The 19,832-nt window shown below is 30.7% G+C and overlaps 2 protein-coding genes and 2 long non-coding RNA genes across 4 annotated transcripts; 2 read left to right on the top strand and 2 right to left on the bottom strand.

The window, feature by feature from the left end:
- Positions 1 to 1,422: 1,422 nt before the first annotated feature.
- Positions 1,423 to 3,494, top strand: LOC146950471 (uncharacterized). The gene is made up of 3 exons (XR_015025476.1): positions 1,423 to 1,731; positions 2,035 to 2,099; positions 3,272 to 3,494. It is a non-coding gene; the product is annotated as an uncharacterized LOC146950471 (long non-coding RNA).
- Positions 3,495 to 3,691: 197 nt separating this feature from the next.
- LOC146950470 (uncharacterized) lies at positions 3,692 to 5,355 on the top strand. Its single transcript, XR_015025475.1, has 2 exons — positions 3,692 to 3,836; positions 4,764 to 5,355. It is a non-coding gene; the product is annotated as an uncharacterized LOC146950470 (long non-coding RNA).
- A 7,642-nt stretch (positions 5,356 to 12,997) lies between these two features.
- On the bottom strand, positions 12,998 to 14,482 carry LOC146950469 (uncharacterized). The gene has a single exon (XM_085746418.1). The coding sequence runs from the start codon at positions 14,337 to 14,339 to the stop codon at positions 14,124 to 14,126; it is 216 nt and encodes a 71-aa protein (XP_085602544.1). The 5' UTR covers positions 14,340 to 14,482; the 3' UTR covers positions 12,998 to 14,123.
- Positions 14,483 to 17,567: 3,085 nt separating this feature from the next.
- On the bottom strand, positions 17,568 to 18,641 carry LOC146950468 (uncharacterized). Its single transcript, XM_085746417.1, has one exon. It carries the CDS (start codon positions 18,565 to 18,567, stop codon positions 18,295 to 18,297), a length of 273 nt encoding a protein of 90 aa, XP_085602543.1. The 5' UTR covers positions 18,568 to 18,641; the 3' UTR covers positions 17,568 to 18,294.
- Positions 18,642 to 19,832: the final 1,191 nt, after the last annotated feature.

Genomic DNA, 19,832 nt, shown 5'->3' with positions numbered 1-19,832 from the left:
ACATTCATTTTGAAACAAATTTTTTTGGCTAAAGCAAAGGGAGTATTATTTTTTTGAGTAATCCAAAAGTATTTGTAACAAACTACTCCATCCGTCCTGTATGTAAGTATTCTTTGCCTCTAAAAAGATGCTTACATATAGGAACAGAGAGAGTAATAGATAGTAAATAGTGTCGGCAAGTCCTAGCTCAACTGACAAAATGCCGAAATTGTTAGGCCAGACGTCATGACTGAGGTTTAAACCCCAGTACCTCCACTTATATGTGAGTTTATAACGGCTTTGCCATTTCGTCTATCTAAAAAAAGATAGTAAATAGTATTCAAATCTTGTCAAAAAAGATAATAATGGTATTCAAAATATCTTATGATAATTATGTTTTTTTTAATTATTATAACACTTTTGTGTAAATTAACATTGATCTCTACATCTCAATTTTTATACATTTTTGAAATCAAAATTATAAATTCATAATCCAATTTTTCTTATGATTGATTGCGACTGGGTTGTTTGATAGTTATCTAAACTCACTTGATTTATTAATTAATTAATAAAATTTTAACTATTAGCTTGTCAAGTTGTCAAAAATAAAAAATAAAAAAAACTTAACTATTAGCTTATCAATTATTTAACTGTTATTAGAGATTCACTATATCGTCTTAAAATATTTTAAAATGTTAGTGTGATTATTACGGCACTTATTGCACTAATATATTATATTATTATATATTATATTATTTTGATGATTGTGACTAATATATTATATTAGTAGTAATAGTGTGTTTGGTATGACGGCGGAGAGAATTGATTTTAATAGAATTGAGTTTGCAAGAATTGATTTTGTTTAAAAGTGAGTTTAATGTGAATTTATTATGTTTGGATACACTAACTTAAAAGTGATTCTTACGAGTTGATGTTGTTTGGATGGTTTGAATCAAAATTGATTTTGAATGTGTAATGACCTAATTATCCTTGTGATTGAATTTTTTTAGAGCATCCTTTTAATTGTCGAAAATGGATTATTATTGTTTCAAAAATTCAATTTTAAAATAATTATAAGAGTTATAATTAATATATTTTTTATCATTTTAGGTAACAATTTAAAATTAGTTTTAAAATATTACTAAAATAGGTTGTAATTATTATTATAACTAATAAATTCCCTGAAAACTCATAAATCATTCTATATATAAAAGTTGTCCCAAGCCAATATTGAAGCCCTAATTTTAACCTAAACCTAGGGATTAAATTTCCTGTTTTAACCCTCACATAAACCTAACAAATTTTCCTCTCTTTCTCTCACGCGTTTCTTCTCCAACCCTCTCCCCCCAATTCTCTCTCCCTTTTCTCTCACAGTCACACCCATTCTCTGAACCTAATTTACTACCATCGATAGCAATTCTCCGCCGTACACGCACCATCGCCTGTGGCCATTTAACCTCCGCCGCAACCGTATCTGAATCCGACACAACAGTTTCTTCCTGCTCACATCAGAACCTCTGTTTTTCTCTCTCATTTTCGCTCTTCTATCGCAATAGTTGTTGCTCTTCTCCTCTCTCAATCGCTGCTTTTGCTTCTTTTCTTCATCCTCATCTCCTCCAGTTCCGTCTACCTCCCCGAAAACCGCTGCAAGAACTGTGAGTTGAGAAAGTGATCATACCCTGAAGAGAATCACACATCAAATACAGTCATGAAATCCTCTGCATCTTGATTTGTTGGTTTCCATTTCTCCAGGTACTAAATCGATCACATTCAGTTGCATGTCTGTTAATTTCTAAAATTAAAAAAAAATTTGGGTTTGTTTCTGTCTCATTCAAATTGACAGTAAATTATTTAAATTTGTATTTTTGTGGTTTTATTGGGTAAACAATGGTGTTGTTGAGAATGAAAAGTGGTAAAAATAATGACAGGATTTTGTTTAATTAAAAGAAATTGATAAAGGATGTTGAAGATATGAATAAATCTATGTAATTTGATAGAAACACTTCAAGGATGGTGGATGCATTTGTTAATGTGAAATTTCTTATGTTTTGACAGGTTGTGAATATCACTGTTTGTAGAATTTCCTTTGTTGCTGTGACGATTTGGTTTCGACCATTCAGGTAATGCATTTGTTTCTCTTATGATGTGTAATTGAGTGTTGTGCCACTTTTGTAAACCTCAATTCAGTTTCTTCATCAACTCTCGCACGACACCGGAAGTCCCTTATATTGTGTCTTTTATAGTTTGTATTGTTATCGTGTCTTTTATTTTATTAATTTTATTAATGTACGAGTCACTTATTCCATTGAATGATGGTCAATGAAGAATGCAAGTATTATTAGCAGGAATGACCTTTTTTGAGTTGTTGCTTTTTTCCAGAATGCAAATAATGCATGATACTGTCATTTATTTGAGTTTGTTTGTTTCTGTTTATTCTCATTAAAGGGCATATGTTCAGTTCTATCCAAATATGATATTGTTGGTTAAAAGAGTGAGCAATTACATGTTCACTTCACTGTTGTGGTTTTTATGAATCTAGCCATCTGAGACACTCATTCTCTTCTTTCCTTAAATTACATAATCTAGCCAGTCTCATTTAGGCCATGTTTTCGCCACATGTAGTTCCTTGGGGTAGCTTTCCCATTATAACTTCTTTTTTCCAAAGTAGTTTAACTTAGCTTTGAATGTACACATCAATGAAACTTTGGAATTTTAAGATTCCTGAATAATTTTGTCGCTTTATGTATGTCTGTCAAAATCTTAAAACTCTCTAACTATGATATTACCGGATGAGTTCCAGCTCAAATTGGATCTGAATTCCTATGATTTTTCCTTTAAAGATGCGTTTTAAGTGGTTAGACTCAATTGCTTACAAAACTATCACTGTACAGTTGCATTACTCTTTTCTAATTATGTGTAGTCAAGCCATTATTATACACACTGCTCAAACACGACTTTATTTTGAGACTTGAATTCCTGTATTTCTTTCTTTTTAGTTCATGCGCAGTGTATCTTTATAAGTTGTAGATTGATCAGCTTTTGACAGCTGAGATTTAGATTGAGACTTCCATCTATGCGTCAAATTTCTTCTCCACATTTGATTATGTATTTTCCATTGACAAGATGCTGTAGTTAAGCAAAAGTAATCCAATGTCTCCAGCACACCAGTGACAATATATCCCTCCTCTATTCAAAATCATTCTTTTATATGACTAATTCAGATTGTTTTCTAACTTATAATATGAAATTTTATATATTTATTCTGAATTTCTTATTAAACTGTTATCAACAGCATAAAGTGGAATCAAATGAAGTTGAATGGTGGGGCTGAGCAGCCAAAAAGAGGTGGTAATTGGGTTCAAAACCAGGAAGCGGTTGAGCCGCCATCTCACCGCAGCCCCAAACTAATCAATAGACCACCGTGAACGATTTTGGTGACATAGAATTGTTCTGCTTGGTCCATCAATCCCTCTATCATGTAAGCCACATTCCCCTTAAACTATCCTATTCTTTTCAACTTTTAACATTTTATATCAGATAACACAACGCTTATATTGCTCTATGAATAGAGTAATTATACTTAACATATGAAATTATAGACTATGAATATTTTTGCTTCAGTATCATTTGTAAGTGTTATCTCACTACTGCTTCCTTTTCTCTCCAATCAGATTTTGTTCCAATAACGAGCTTTCCAAAGTAGTATTTTCATTTTTGGAAGACTTTAAATGAAATCCATCCAAGCTTGAGTGATTCATCAAATAGTGCACCATAAAGCATTATCAAGGACACTCTTTGAGCAGTCAAACTGGGGGTGCTCATTCATTGAAGCAGGAAAACAACAAAGGCTATAAAAGGTGACTTTTTATGATGTAGATGAAATACTATGAGCGAAATTATACATGTGGCTGCATGTTTATTATTGTGTTTCACTGTTGCTATAGCAAGTAGTACAAGTGGATCATCTCATTTGATACATCATTTGTCCGCACATCAAATGATCACTTTTAAAGTTTACCGACATTGTTTTATATATTTGTCTTTCAGCCCTGCATTTTGTGCTCACTCATAAAACATTGAACCTCATTTCACATTTGCCTCTCATTAATTCCGACAGCTACTTTGTACACCCTCATCTTCTTAACAGCGGCTAGGAGGTGGTGTTCTCCGACTATCTCTGCCACCACTAAAATCCAAACCAAACCAATTACCAAGAGAAGCTTCACCACCACCATGCTCACAAATGGATGACATAGAGTTTTGTCAAAAGACTATCTAACCCTAGCATTCCATGCAAGTTCATTTGCAAGTCCTTTAAATCATGTGTATCCTTAGCTATTTTCTATTTTGAGGTCTGCGTATTATTTTTTTCATTTATAAATGCAAAAACATGATATATGTAATGAGCTCTATACTGAGTTTGTTTTTGTTTATTTTACGTGCCTTCAAATGTATGAAACGTCACTTTGTTGAAAAAAATTGTATTTAGTCTTATCTAAGTGTCTGTGATCATGTGTTTTTTGTTGGTTTTGTTGGCTATTGGCTTTGCATGTGCACTTTGAGCTGGTTATTTTTAGCTCATCGGTTTTTGTCTGCTTCAAACAACAATTGCTTTGGTGATTTTATCTGGTGTTTCTTTTGTACTAGATGTATCAAATTAATTTTTGATTTGTGCAATATCTTTCTTCATACAGGATCTTGAAAGTCCTCTCCTCCTCCCTTTATATATATTGTCAAACTGCATTACCTTTTTATACATTCGATTGCTTTGTTGTTTGTTACAGTTGAACCCAAAAATCAATTGCAAGGATTGAATGTTTGAACTATTTTGTAAAAGTAAAGTCTTAGCAGTTAAAAGTAACTTGACTAGGACTCAAAATAGAAGATGTCTTCTTGAAGTAGTTTTGGATTGAAGGCGAAATATCACAGCTTTTACCTGTAAAATCATGCTGCAAGGGAGCTGGTCAGGATGTTACTTTACTATTTAAAGGAATTTTGCAAGTTTGGTGCCGCTTTTTTACATTGTCATGGGGCTGATTCAATTGTAGAAATTAACTCATTATAGGCTTATGGCAAGGGTTGAAAGGCATGTTCTAGGAGTAGTGAAGCTTTGCCTCAAATATCATTAATGGATTGTTCAGTCTATGTTGCAGTAAATGGTGGATAACACTTAATTATGAAAGGATGGTCTCTAGATAAGGCATTGAAGGTTATGCAGAATCTTGCTCCTGCTGCTTAATCTTTTATAGAAACAGTACTGTTGCAAGTTTTATGAAACAATTATTGTTATTACTAATAATTTATGGTAGACAAGTATCACAATGACTTTTACCAAATCACCTTTTTAATGTTTATTATTGTTTTATTTATGTTTAATTTTGCATCTCTCATATGTTTGATTTAATGTTTACGGGAACTTATCCGATACTTGGTTTTAAATTTTTACATTATATCATAGTTGAATATGTTGAATCATCAAGTTTGGTTAAATTTGGTTTTTAAAACCTTTTTTTTGAAGAGGATGAGAATTCAAAACAATACGAGAGTTGTATAATTAATTGCAATGATAATGTTTAAAAAAAACAACGATTATTTTTTTCCTTATTGCTGAGATTAATTTAATCTTTCTGTTTGCTTTCTCTGAAACTATTTTCTTATTAATGTGATGCAAAAGTTGCACATGCTTCTTATCATGGCAACGTACTATCTTTAAGAGAATTTCTAACATTGTTATTATGTTTTGCTATTGGATTCCAACACAAATATGTCATATATGAAAATTAGTAATTTGTAATTGAAAACGACAATTTTTTGTCCAAAATAAAAAACGACAAATTTTAACCAAAAAAAACGATAAATTTTAACGATAAAAATATGTCATGTGAATGATCCTTTTAAAAAAAAAAGCATGTCAATGAAGGTTGACTCAGTTGACTCGCCCGCAAGGTTGTGGGTTCAACTTTTGTTGTCAATATAAAAACCTCTTTGGTGTGTGATTAGTACTTTATATTTATATTGATGTATTGTGGCTATTAGCAACTAATTACATACCTAATGTGACCATCATGCGTTTAATTTATCATATTTCACATCATATGAACTGTGAAGTGCATTGTTTCAACCGTAACAAATAGACCTATTCATATAAACATGTTATATAATGGTGTAACTTATTTGTGTATGTTTTAGCTGATAGGACCCGTGCGGAGCACGGGTCGGTGGTCTAGTAAGTTTCAATTCTTTTGTTTTAAAATTGACATTTTTATCAAAAAGTAAATAAAAAGGATTTGGCCTTTTATCCATTACCCCACTATCCTCTGTCTTCTCAAACCAAATAAAAGAATCAAACTTCATAAAAGCACTGAGTAAGAAAAAGGAGAGGTTCAAGAATGTTGAGCAACTAAACAAAATTCATTGGTCTGAAATGGAGAAAAACAATCTGTATAAATCATCACTGCAATGAAATGAAAATCTTCTCTGTCCTTACGATTGAGAAACAGAGAAATTGAGAAATTAAACAATATCAGTGTGGCTTGTGCTGTTGAAAGGGAGGAACCTGGTAATAGAAAACAAGTCATGGGTAATTAGGGAATTTCCAATTTGTCACCATAAATTAAATTCCAAACTGGCGTTGAGTTGCCGCAAAAGCTTCATTTTCTAGCTTTTCAAAAACGGGGGTTGGGGGCTAGAATCACGTTTGGTAGAATCCGGTTTGCAGTTATCCAAACACGTAAGAAATGTTGAAACCACGTTTCAGCCTTTAAACCTCCGTTCGAGATGGGAAAACGCTATGCCAAACAGGTACTCCTTCCGTCTCGAATTAATTGAGTATTTGGCTCATTTCACACTTATTAAGAAAAATGTATAAATAAAGGAGAAAGTAGAATATATTAAATTGGGAATGATGATAGTAGTATTAATTAGTTATAAAGGGGAAAAAATGGAATATATTGAATTGAGAATGATGAAAGTAGTATTAAAAATTGAAATGGTTCAGTTATTTTGGGACACTTTTTTTTAGTAAATGACTCAGTTAATCCGAGACGGCAGGACTACAATATAGTGGTCGTATAAAAAACTAGTGACCAGTAAAAGAAAAAGTATACTGTAGTAGTTTTCCTAAACAAAGAAAAGGTACAGTACGTGGTATGATGAGATGAGATTAGTGACTGAGAGAGAGGAAGCAGGCAACGGGCTTATCCAAAGACCAAAACCAAATGGGATTTGTTTATCTTTTGTTTGAGTCACTTTAAATTAAATTTTCCAAAAGATTACATTATTTTTTTTGAGTAATCCAAAAGTATTTGTAACATCACTAAAAAAATATCTGTAACAAACTAATAGATAGTAATAGTATTCAAATCTTGTCAAAAAAAGATAATAATGGTATTCAAAATATCTTATGATAATTATGTTTTTTTAATTATTTTGATCAAGTATGTTTTTTTTAATTATGATAACACTTTTGTTTAATTAACATTATTCTCTACATCTCAATTTTGATACATTTTTTAAATAAAAAAGTATTAAATTCATTTCAATAGAATCCAATTTTTTTATGATTGATTGCGACTTTGGTTGTGGGTTGTTTTTTAAGGTTATTTAAATTAATATGATTTATTAATTAATTAATGAAATCTTAACTATTAGCTTGTCAAAAAGAAAAATATGTCTTTACGAATTTAGTTCAGTTGATAAGGACAATGCATAATATATGCAAGAAAGTCCAGCGTTCGAACCCCGGTAAAAAAAAAAATGTTAACCATTAGCTTATCAATTTAACTATTATTAGAGATTCACGGTATCGTCTTAAAATATTTTTAAATGTTAAAGTGATTATTACGGCACTTATTTGCACTATTATATTATTATGAAGATTATGACTAATATTTTATATTAGTAGCGGTATTAATTTAGGATCCGTTTGGATTGGCTTTTGCAAAGCCAAAAGCAATTCTATACAGTTCCAAAAGCAATTCTACAATATTCTAACATGTTTGGTTTGACTTTTCAGAATTGCTTTTATCCTTCAAAAGCAATTCTCCATGAAGCTGCAAATTCTAGCTTCTAGCTTTTCTAGAATCAATTCTCCAATAAATTTTATATTTTATTATTACAACCTATTCTTTTCCTTTATTGCCCTTTATCAATTCTCCTTCTTTATCAATTCTCCTTTAGCTATGCCTATTTTAGTAATTATACATTCAAAAGCAATTTTGATCAAAATCATCCAAACAACATTCTGTTTGTTTAATCAATTCTACATAATTGTATCCAAACATAAATCAATTCTCTCAGAATCAATTCTGTCAGAATCAATTCTATCAGAATCAATTCTGTCAGAATCAATTATATTCAAAGCTGAATCAAACACACATTTAGTAGTAGTATATATATGTAGTCCAGTAAAAAGTAAAAAAAAGTACCTATCTATAGGAGTAGTTTTCGTCAATAAAGAAAGGGTCAGTGCGTGATGTGATGATATGAAAATTAAAGTGGGAGAGAGAGGTGGGTGGATTCGAGGAAGCAGGCGTCGGGCTTATCCAAAACCAAAAGCGACATCTACTGATGACTCATTCGTAGCATCTCAATTGCAATTCAATAGACATACATATTTTTTTTTTCTTCAAAAAAAAAAGACATACATATTTTTTGGTTTTTTATTAAAAATTTATGTTTGTAATTAATGCACGTATTAAAGATTAAACGTGAACATTTTTTAATCAAATTTGAATATTGGTTTAATTGTTTTTTTGGATGTTGGTTCTTTTGCAAGACCATTTCTTTTTATGTTAACCCGACTGTTTTTAGAGCTAGGATTTGACCGTCATATAAATAAAGTACGATAAAAAATTAACTCACTTTAAAACCAAACTCATATCACCTCGAATAATTCATTCTTTAGTAAATTTTATTAACCAATTGAGTCTAATTAATTTGTTTTGCGAAACTATCTTTTTGTTCATGTTCTTTAGAATTGTTTAGATAAATTAAAAGCAAATTATACAAGTTGTCTATTAACTTAATTTAATATGACACTTTTTTTATTTAATTTTTTTATGTTATAATCTTGTAACTTTTTTGTCCTTTGTAAGACAAAATCAAAATATTCATAGAGAAAACTTATAAAAAAAGTCTTCAAACTTATAAACGAACTCAAATATTCATCATACAAACATAGAAACCTAGATTTCATTAAAAAAAAATCTCATAAAAAAGATGACAACGTTAACATTTTACAGTAAAAAACTAAATCAAGAAAAAAAATAAAGAACGAAGATGTTGCATGATTATAAAATAAAATGTTAAATCACTAAAAGGAAAATAATGAACAAAAGTATTGTCAGAAATTGTATCAAAGGATGAATTAAGTAAGTTTGTCTAAATTAAATTACAATCACAAATTAAATAAAATCAGAATGGACCTAAAGATATAAAGTAGGGGTGTCTGCGGTCCGGTTTTGATCAGTTTTGAAGCAAAAATTCATTCGATCCAAAGATAAAATTTTATGTGGTTTGATTCGGTTTTGGATGATAAATTTTAAAAAACCGATCCGATATAATCCAATTTAATGCGGTTTAATTTGGATCGATTTTTGGATATCCAAATTACAAATTGTAACTTTTTTATTAGTAATAATCTTATAAAAATATGATAAAACATAACATATGAACTATAAAAATTTCTGACAATAAAACATGATTTATAAAAAAAATTAATAGTACGAAATAAAAATGATTGATTATCTTTGAAACATATGAAATAGAAATAAAATTGATTAAATTAAACTCATATGTAGTATTAAAATAATTAAAAAGAAAAATAATAATAGCTTAATATAATATATTATACTTAAAAAATGAAAACATATATTAAAATATATGTATGCGGTATGGTTTGGTTTATTTTGGTTTTGAAAAATCAATTCAAAATCCGATTCAATCCGAAAGGTTTTCATAAATGTCATCCAAACATATCTAATATTATTCGATTTAGTGCGGTCTTCGATTTTTCATGTATTGGTTTACAGTTTTAATTTAGATCGGTTTGAATTTGAACGCGTCCTAGTATAAAATCCTTGTACCGACAACAAAAATTAAACTAAAGTTTTCTTTAAGAAAAAATTAAACTAAAGTTATACTCGGCTTAACGATTATAGGATACGAACTAACTCCTTTAACCAACCTTGGTTAGCACTCTTGGTCATGTTCTAACATGTTGTTTTCAGTCACTTTCTTACTTTGTTTTTCTTCTGATTTGTTTCTTTCTCTCACAGTATCTCCCTCTTCAATTGTTCATGGGTCCCATTTCATAAAATAGTCTGTTTGTTGAATTTTTTTTTTTCCTGCCCCTATAACAAAAAAAAAGATATATCTGCCCCTAGTTGAAAATTATTGTTGTAAATGCCCTTGTTCTTCAATTCAAATGGCGAGCATCCCATTTTTTCAACCCTTCTCTGCAAGGTTGCAGGCTTTCTCAGACTTTCTCTGACTTTATCTGTGTGTTTGTAATTTCATTTAATTTTTTTTTCCATGCTTGGGTTTTTTTATTTAATTTTTTTTTCCATGCTTGATTTTTGAAATGGCGAGCATGCCATTCTTGTTTTTTTTTTAGTATTTTTTTTGCTTGCCCTTTGAAATGGCGAGCAAGGAAAGGCCATTTTAAAAAAAAAATGCGAACATGTTTTTTGTGCGGTTTTAAATTTTTTTACAATTTTTTTATGAAAAATACCATATTTCTTGAATTTTAAAAAACAACCTAAAATGATTTTTTTTATTAAACATTAAACAAAAATACATTAAGATAATTTCTGCGAATACATTACGAAGAAAGTTAACTACTGGTATTTTTTTATAAAATACATTACGAACAAAATTAACTACTGGTGATTAACAGTTGGACAATTTCTGCGAATATGACCGATATGTTCCCTCTCTTTAACAGGCCATATTTTTGTTTAATGTTTAATAAAAAAAATCATTTTAGGTTGTTTTTTAAAATTCAAGAAATATGGTATTTTTCATAAAAAAATTGTAAAAAAATTTAAAACCGCACAAAAAAACATGTTCGCATTTTTTTTTTTAAAATGGCCTTTCCTTGCTCGCCATTTCAAAGGGCAAGCAAAAAAAAATACTAAAAAAAAAACAAGAATGGCATGCTCGCCATTTCAAAAATCAAGCATGGAAAAAAAAAATTAAATAAAAAAACCCAAGCATGCCATGCTCGCCAATTCAAAAATCAAGCATGGAAAAAAAAAATTAAATGCCTTAAATATACATGCTCGCCAAATGAAATTACAAACACACAGATAAAGTCAGAGAAAGTCTGAGAAAGCCTGCAAGCTTGCAGAGGAGGGTTGAAAAAATGTGATGCTCGCCATTTGAATTGAAGAACAAGGGCATTTACAACAATAATTTTCAACTAGGGGCAGATATATCATTTTTTTTTGTTATAGGGGCAGAAAAAAAAAATTTCTTAGATTTAGGCATCTCTGTCTTTCTACGGAATTTTTTTTTCTTCTACCCCTATCACCAAAAAAATTGATATGTCTGCCCCTAGTTGAAAACTATTGATACAAATGCCCCTGTTCTTAATTTTACTTGGCGAGCATAACCATTTTTTCCACTTTCTCTGCAAGCTTGCAGGCTTTTAGCTGAACATATGTGTGTCACACAAATGGAATGGCGTGCATGTTCTTTTTTTAATTTTTTTCATGTTCTTTATTTGAAATGGCGACCATGCCATTTTTTATTTTTTAGTTATTTTTTTTTGTGCTCTACATTTCAAATGGCAAACATGTCATTTGATTTTTTTTTACTTTTTTTTGGTACACCTTTTTTGTTTTATCTACTATTATTAATACAACATTGCCTCTATCAGAAACGTTAGACAATTCCTATGAATATGACCGGTCCTGGAACACAATCTACATTTTCTCGGTGCTTTTTCACAAAATTAGGAATAGATAAAGGTAATAGATGTTTTAAGTTTGTGACAATGTTTCATTTTAATGTATTTTTGTTAAATGCTTAAAAAAATATTTTAGGTTGTTTTTTTAAATTAAAGAAATGTGGTTATTTAATTAAAAATAAAAATAAAAACAAAAACAAAAGTAAGGCCGTAAAAAACAAAAAAAATGGAAAAAAAAATGGGCATGCTCGCCATTTTAGTTGTCAAACATGTAAAAATTAAATAAAAAAAGTAACAATGGCTAGTTCGCCATTTGATATTAAGAACAGAAGAAGAAGAAAAACTAAAAAAAAATATGATGCTCTCCAAGTGAAATGTAAAGCCTGCAGTTTTGCAGGGATTGTTGAAAAAATAGGCATGCTCGCCAACTATAATGAAGAACAAGGGTATTTGTATCAATAGTTTTCAACTAGGGGCGGACATATCAATCTTTTTGGTGATAGGGGTAGAAGAAAAAAAAATTCCTGTTTGTTTTGATGGACCCTGGCCCAGGTTGCATTATCTTATGTAGGGGTGTTTTCGTCCTTCTACTGCATCAGGACGATTGAATTTATTTTTCCTTTATTTTTGGGTTCATGTATGTACTAGTCATTGGTCAGTCACACGTTGAACTGTAGTAACGTGACACGTTATGCATGATGAATGGGGCTTGTTCTCATGGGCTAAAGTATGGGATCACGTGCATGCGCATGAAGATTGAGGACACCTCCAAGTTCTCAATGGAGTACTATGCCATAATGCCATCACTACACCTGTTTTTGTGCACTTGTCAAATTTTGGAGCTCATGGGTTATGTTACGTTGTATTTTAAAAAGAACATGTTAAAAAATGTAAAAATGATAATTCTATATCATAATATATTTTTGAGGAGTGTTAATTATTTGAACAGTTGACAACTTATAAGACAATCATAATTTACAAGGAGAAAATATATATTTACACGAAAACTAAAACAATAGAGAGATAAAGTAAAAAATAATGTGAATACAAGATAAAAAGTTTTTACAAGTTATCATAAAATGAATGTTCAAATATCATTTCTCTATATTTTTTGAGGTAACTAAACAATAAATTTTTTATTGTTCTTTAAAAAATTGAATGTACAATTTTTAAGACAGGCTTTTACATAAATTCTTGAACATATATGCCTCTAGGATACATATAAGCTAATTTTATGAAGAGGTTGATTTTCAAGCTAGAGTTTTAGTATCAAAATGCTAAACCCTAAACAAAAAAATGTAGTATAAAAAATCTAAAATTTAACACACATAAGCATCGGGGATCACAGTGGATGGATTCACGCATTCATGAATGAAAACAACACCTTGTATTACTTTTTCTTCAACCTCCTTGTACGCTACCTTTTTTGCATATGTTTGATTTTCAACCAGCTCCTCCACACCAAAGTTTACAGCCTCCAACGCATCTTGAAAGCCAAGAAGAACCTTCACATGTTTGTGTCATCTATCATAGTTCTTTCCATTGAACATGAGAGAAGAATGTCAAGAAAATTGTTCAAAACGGTTGTAATGATTGCACACCTTCGTCGCGATCGAACCGAGCTAACATACCATTAGAACATATGAGAGAGAGAGAGAGAGAGAGAGAGAGAGAACAAAATTGAGATTGAATATATACTCTATTAAATTATGAGAATCGAATACAAGACATGTGTAGAGAAGTAAACTTTTATTACATATGTATCCAAGTCTCATCACATCGGTTGCAAATTCCTCCTAACAAACGGTCACTAATTACAAACTTAACTAACTCTAACAAACCTAAATTAACTAACTTTTAACAGTACCAAATGAAAAAATACCCATCAATTTTGATCAGCTTGCTAATCATTGGCAATTGTAGACTTATTTATAGTCTAAGGAATATTTCATGATAGGAAATTTTCCCTCTTTTGCTTCTCTTTGATTTCCTTGATTTCATTCACTTGTATATTTGACTCAACCAATATTCAAGGAAATTTTGCAACTTGAACAAATATTCCTGGATCCCACAATTTGAATGAAGAAGATCTTGTTCTCATAGACGTATCAAATAGTCCAAGGGAATTCCATTGTTTCCTTTTTCCAATATTTCCCATTCAAGAAAACAACATATAGGGTTTCTTTTGCACCCTTAGAATCAGTTCTGGCTTCTGCATGCCTTGTTGTCACCATTAGCCTTGACCCCAACAATTCATGTACATAACTTTCTGGAGAGAAGCATCGGTTTGTCTCAACTTCTCTTTCGCCTCAGAACTCATGACGGTTGCTTCCGATACAACGACGCTGGACAACGGCAAGAATGCTGATTTGCACTTATGAATTGGATCAGTGTGGCCTTGTGCCACAGCCACAGTTGCTGCCATCCAAACACGGTTCAAGTAAATCATATTTTTGCTTGTTCTTTCTTTAAGCCTTTGCTTTCTTTGCCTAAAAAACAGCAGGAAAGTGTTTGATATGATGAGTTAGCTGATAAGAGGAATGAGGTATTTATAAAGGAATGAGGACCATTTATGTGACTTTTTTGTTTTTTGGTATAAATAATTACGTGAGTTTTTTAATCAATGGCTCAATAATGCTGGACTTTGGTGGGTTCCAACATTTTTTAAGGGTAAATCTATTAGCATATCAGTTACTTAACTATTATTACTAAGATCTGCCAAGAAAACAAGTAATACTAAAATAGATTCACTATATCGACTTAATATATTTTAAATGGAAAATTTTATGGTGAAGTCATAAGAATGACTTTTCTGGTGAAGTTAACACTATAACATCAAAAATGTAGTGAGTAACACCCTACTCTTTGTACAATGACATAAAAAATTCAGTCCTCATAGTATCATCAATTCATTAGATTAACAAGATTACACTTAATCTAATTTTATCCTACCTTATTTTAAGCGTAACACCCCACAAAGTGTAACACTTAAGATTTTATCATTAACTCTGTTTGCATGTTAAAGATTCCAACGATAAAATAGTACTTGTAAGTCCAAGATGTTGCAAGCATTACAAGATGAATTACTATTGATCATTAATCAGTAATCAACAATTTAAAAATGAATCAAACATTAAGATCAAAATTAACTTTTTCTAAAAAGTCAGTTTTTTTGACTGCACCGTAGAAGCTCCCATTTTAAATTAGTTAAAAAATGAAAGAAAGGGTTGAAGGAAACAGGTGGCGGGCTTATCATAATAGGTCATTTTCATTTGATGACACATTCAATTGTAATCCAACAAACTCATCATGTTCTGACATTTCTGTTCCTTTCACTTAACTTTCTTTATTTGTTTTTTCTCTCACACCCTCACTTCAATTACTCTATTTGTTTTGGAGTAACACTTGTGTGGATCAGGACCAAAAAATTTGGTTTGGTCACACACACAAGTTTTTTTTTTCTCTCTCTTCTCCATTTTCTCTCTCTTCTCTCTTCTCTCTTTGTGTGTGACCAAACCAAAATTCTTGGTCCTAGTCCACACAAGATTTTTTCATTTGTCTTGTCCGTGGCCCAGGTTGCATTATCTTATGTAGGGGCTGTTTTTGTCCTTCTCCTATCTTAAATGAGTTATTTTTCCTATTATTTTTGGGTACATGCTTGTACTAGTCATTGGTCACTCACACGTTGAACTGTAGTAAAGTGACACGTTATGGATGGTGAATGGGGCTTGTTCTGTAGTGTCGACTCCGCTTATGGGCTAGGGATGGTTATCACGTGCATGCGCATGACTGCAAGACACCTCCAAGTTCAATTGCATGCAGAAGAACAGCGCTTTTTGCACTTGTAAAATTTTGAGCTACTATTCACCAAGAAAAACCAAAACTATATATAACTTAGTTTTATAACAAGCAATGTTTTTTTGAAATTAAAATTTGTTTGGTATAAAGATCTAATTAAATTTAATACAGACAGACATGATGAGTAGAGTTTAAGAGGATATTAAAATGAGTGATAATTGAACGACGAAACTATCATACTTATAGTTTTTTTTTTGGTACAATAACTTATAGTTTTTTACTTGTACTAACTAGTGTCCTAGAACTATTTGTTAAGAAAACAAAAACAAAAATTGCTTGAAAATAACATCATACATTAATTTTATTATATTTAATTTTTTTAACAAATATCTTAAAGGACAATTGTTTGCATTTTTCAAACTAAAACTATGTTAATTTTACAACGAACAACTAGACTTTTGATCCGTTCGTCGCACGGGTTTTCTCGACTATAATAGAGACCAATAAGTAATTTTTAACTCGTAAGATCATTGATATGGTAGAAAATATTTTCTTAAAAAAAAAAAGACAAGCGGATAGGAATGAAATTGGTGTGCAATGCATTTTTTTTAGATGAAATTTGTTAGGTTAAATAATTGCAAACCTAATAAAGCGAATGAGCGGGAAAAAATTAGGTTAAGTTGTTGCAGACGTAAATTAATAAATAAGGATTAATTAGTTATTTTTAAGGAATTATTTTTTGAAGTTAGAATTTTATGTTCAATACATTTTTTATGATTCTATTTCATCATTTTTTTTTTATCTATGATTACAATTTCGTTTATGTGTTGATTGTTAATGATATCAAATTTGTTTTTGTTTTTTAATGTATTATAAATATCTTTTTATGGATTATTAGATATAGACTGAACACTTGCTTTTATTTTATGTCTAATAGAGATTGATAGGATTTAGAACACTTGGCTATACTTACTTTGATCACAAATAAAAACAACTTTTTAGATTCATTGATTAATCCATGTATCCCGCTCTTATGAAGAACTTTTTACTTGTTCATAAATGTGAGAGAAGTTGTACTAGAAGAGAGAATAGCTATAACTAAGACTAATCTAACAAACTAATTCTTCATTCATTCATTTCATAATGATTACAATCACCAATCACTTATTTATAGCCTTGATATTCTAATGACTCATCACAAAAGATTCTTCTAGAAAGCATGACTCATCACCTAATATAACTTGGACTTATACGAGAAATTCTAATATGGTCACAGGACCAAGGAAATAGTGTTTGGTCACACACACATAAAAATGTATTTTTTTAATAATAAAGAGGAAATTGATAAAAAAAGATTATTGAATATTTTGAGGAGAATCTTTTTGTGTGTGTGTCCAAATATTATTGATTTGGTCTTATGACCATGAAAGAATACCTCGACTTATACTACTCTAATGGGCTTATCATGGATCATTACACCCGTCTATATTATAGACTAAATAATATGTTAATCAATGAATCTATGCCGGTCCCATGATCATAGTTATAATTGAATTATGTGGTTTTGTGAACTTGTTTCATAATCATACTAGCTAGGGAGTCTTACACAATTAATTGACGTTTGATTGGTTAATTTTATGATTATATAATTAAGAAGAGATAGAATAATGAGATAGAATAAACTCATGATAGATCAAAGTAAAAATTTCCTAATACCAGTGGATTGATCATTTTTAGGTCTTTGATATCTTTCTTTATTGCAATTTATTTCTCATAAATAAACTCTCCTTCAATTCTTTTTTCTTTTTTTTTTAGAAATCCTTCAATTCTATTATCTGTACATAGTACAACTTATAAACTTATAGTGCATAGTATCAAGTCATGGAAAACAAAAAATAGGACCAAGGAAATTAAAGGAAAACCTAATTAAGTACAAGGATTTGAGGCTATAATATACCGTACTAGAGATTACCAATAAGAGTAAGAATTTTTATCAATTTTTTGCACACCAATCATCGGTATCATTGCCTCAATTATACATTTCGGCACTCCAATATTGGCAATCATTGCCCTAATTATGCATAATCGACAAAATATTTTCAGTTCGAAAATTTCTCTCTTGATTCTCTGTGCTCCCCTTGATTTCTATTTTCCTCAACAGCTCAACAAATCCAATTATGCCAAATGTATTATTCTTCCTTGGGCTATTATGGATAATTGGATCATAATATTACTCTTCATTGAAGCTAACCTCGTTTTCTGGGTTGCTAAAAGAAAAATTTGCAATTTGAACAAATTTCCCTTTAGTCTCATGCATGCATAGTTGAATGAAGAAGATCTTGTTCTCATAGACTTACCAGTTTGTCCACGTGAATTACATTGTTGCTCTTTTACAATCCTCACTCAAAAGAAAAACATAGGTTGCTCCTGCACCTATGAATCAGTTTTGTCTTGTTGTCACCCTTAGTTTTTAAGGTGTACCAACACTTCTGATCAAAGTCGTGTCTGGTGTCTGTGATGGTGTCCGACACCAGCATGTTATCAGTGTCACGTATTAATCTTCAAGGTTTTGATAAAACAAAGCCTGAGGGGGTTCTAGGCAAACTTTAGCCTTGACCCCAACAATTCATGTACATAACTTTCTGGAGAGAATCGTCGGTCTGTCTCAGCTTCTCTTCCACCTTAGAGCTCACGGTTAAGTCCGATACAACCACGCTGGACAACGGCAAGAGTGCCGACAAAGCACCGCTGGCGGAGAAGAGACGAGTTCGGTTTTGGTGAATAGTTCCAAGAGCTGTTTTGCAGTTATGGATTGGATCAGTGTGGCCTTGTGCTACCGCCACTGTTGCTGCCATCCAGACACGGTTCAAGTAACTCATCTTTTTGCTTTTCTCTTTCTTTGAGTCTTTTTTTTTTTTCGCTTATCAAGTTGCAAGAAACTTGGGATATGATATGAGTTGATAAGAGGGATGAGAAGTATTTATAGCGGAAATTAGAACTATTTATGTGACTTTTTTTTTTTATACTCCTTCAAAAAAAATGTGACTTTTTTATTCAATAGCTCAATAATGCTGGTGGCTACAAATGGGATTTGTTGATATAAATTAAATTAATTGTTAGTCACTTTACATAAATATAACACTTGTATAATCACCTAAAAAACACTTGTATAAATAAAGTTAAAACCTACATCTTAATGGGTTAAATAGGCACACCCATCAATCTATTTTAGCTTTTATATAAGAAGATTGAGATTTAGGGGAAAGTTAAAGTGACTTGAAGAAACTTTTTAAATGAAAAGTTTTAAATTCACTTCGATGGAAGAAATTTATTCATTGTTAGTTCACTTTAATTGTGTGCTGCTTGATCTTAAGGAAAATATGTGATAAAAAGAGTGAATTGACCCAAAAAAACAATTCAAGTGTGTATAGATGTAATATATTATTTATGTAATGAGAATTAGATGTATTCACATGTCATTATTCTTTATAGAAATAATTTTATTAATTAACTAATAAAAATGTTGGGTTAATTAAGTAAATGGTTCCTATAAATATTCAGAATTTCAATTTTAGTCCCTACAAAATAATCGCACTTTTTAGTCCCTGTAAAAATTTCGTCAGCATTTTTAATCCCCGTACAATTTTCCATCATTTTTAGTCCCTGTAAAAATTTTACGTCAGCATTTTTAGTCTCTAAAATGCTGAAGGAAAATGTCACATGGACTAAAAAGTGTGATTTTATTTTGTATGAAATAAAAACAAAATTCTAAATATTTATAGAGACCATTTATTTAATTAACCCAAAAATGTTTGATAAACATCCGATAAAGTATGTATAGAAAAAGAGACAATATAGACTAATGTGATAGTTGATGAATATAAAAAAGAGCTATAATAGGTTGACATATATCCTTTGTACCTCCACACACAAAAATAATACAGGACAACAGGGCTCTCACACACTTATCAACTTTGTCTCTCACTCTCTCTTCTCTCTAACGCCATATAGAGGCGTACAAAAATGGTAAAAAATTAATGGGTTGAATGAGTGTAGCAAAATGTAGACCTAGAGTGTTTACCTATCATTCTTCCTAATTAACCAAGTAATTATCAAAATCTTTTACTAGGAGTACATTTTTGTG

This window comes from Medicago sativa, chromosome 2 (genome assembly GCF_051527215.1).
Source record: "Medicago sativa cultivar Bolivia chromosome 2, Bolivia_mono, whole genome shotgun sequence".
Lineage (NCBI taxonomy): Eukaryota > Viridiplantae > Streptophyta > Magnoliopsida > Fabales > Fabaceae > Medicago > Medicago sativa.
This window is presented reverse-complemented; position numbering and strand designations above follow the sequence as displayed.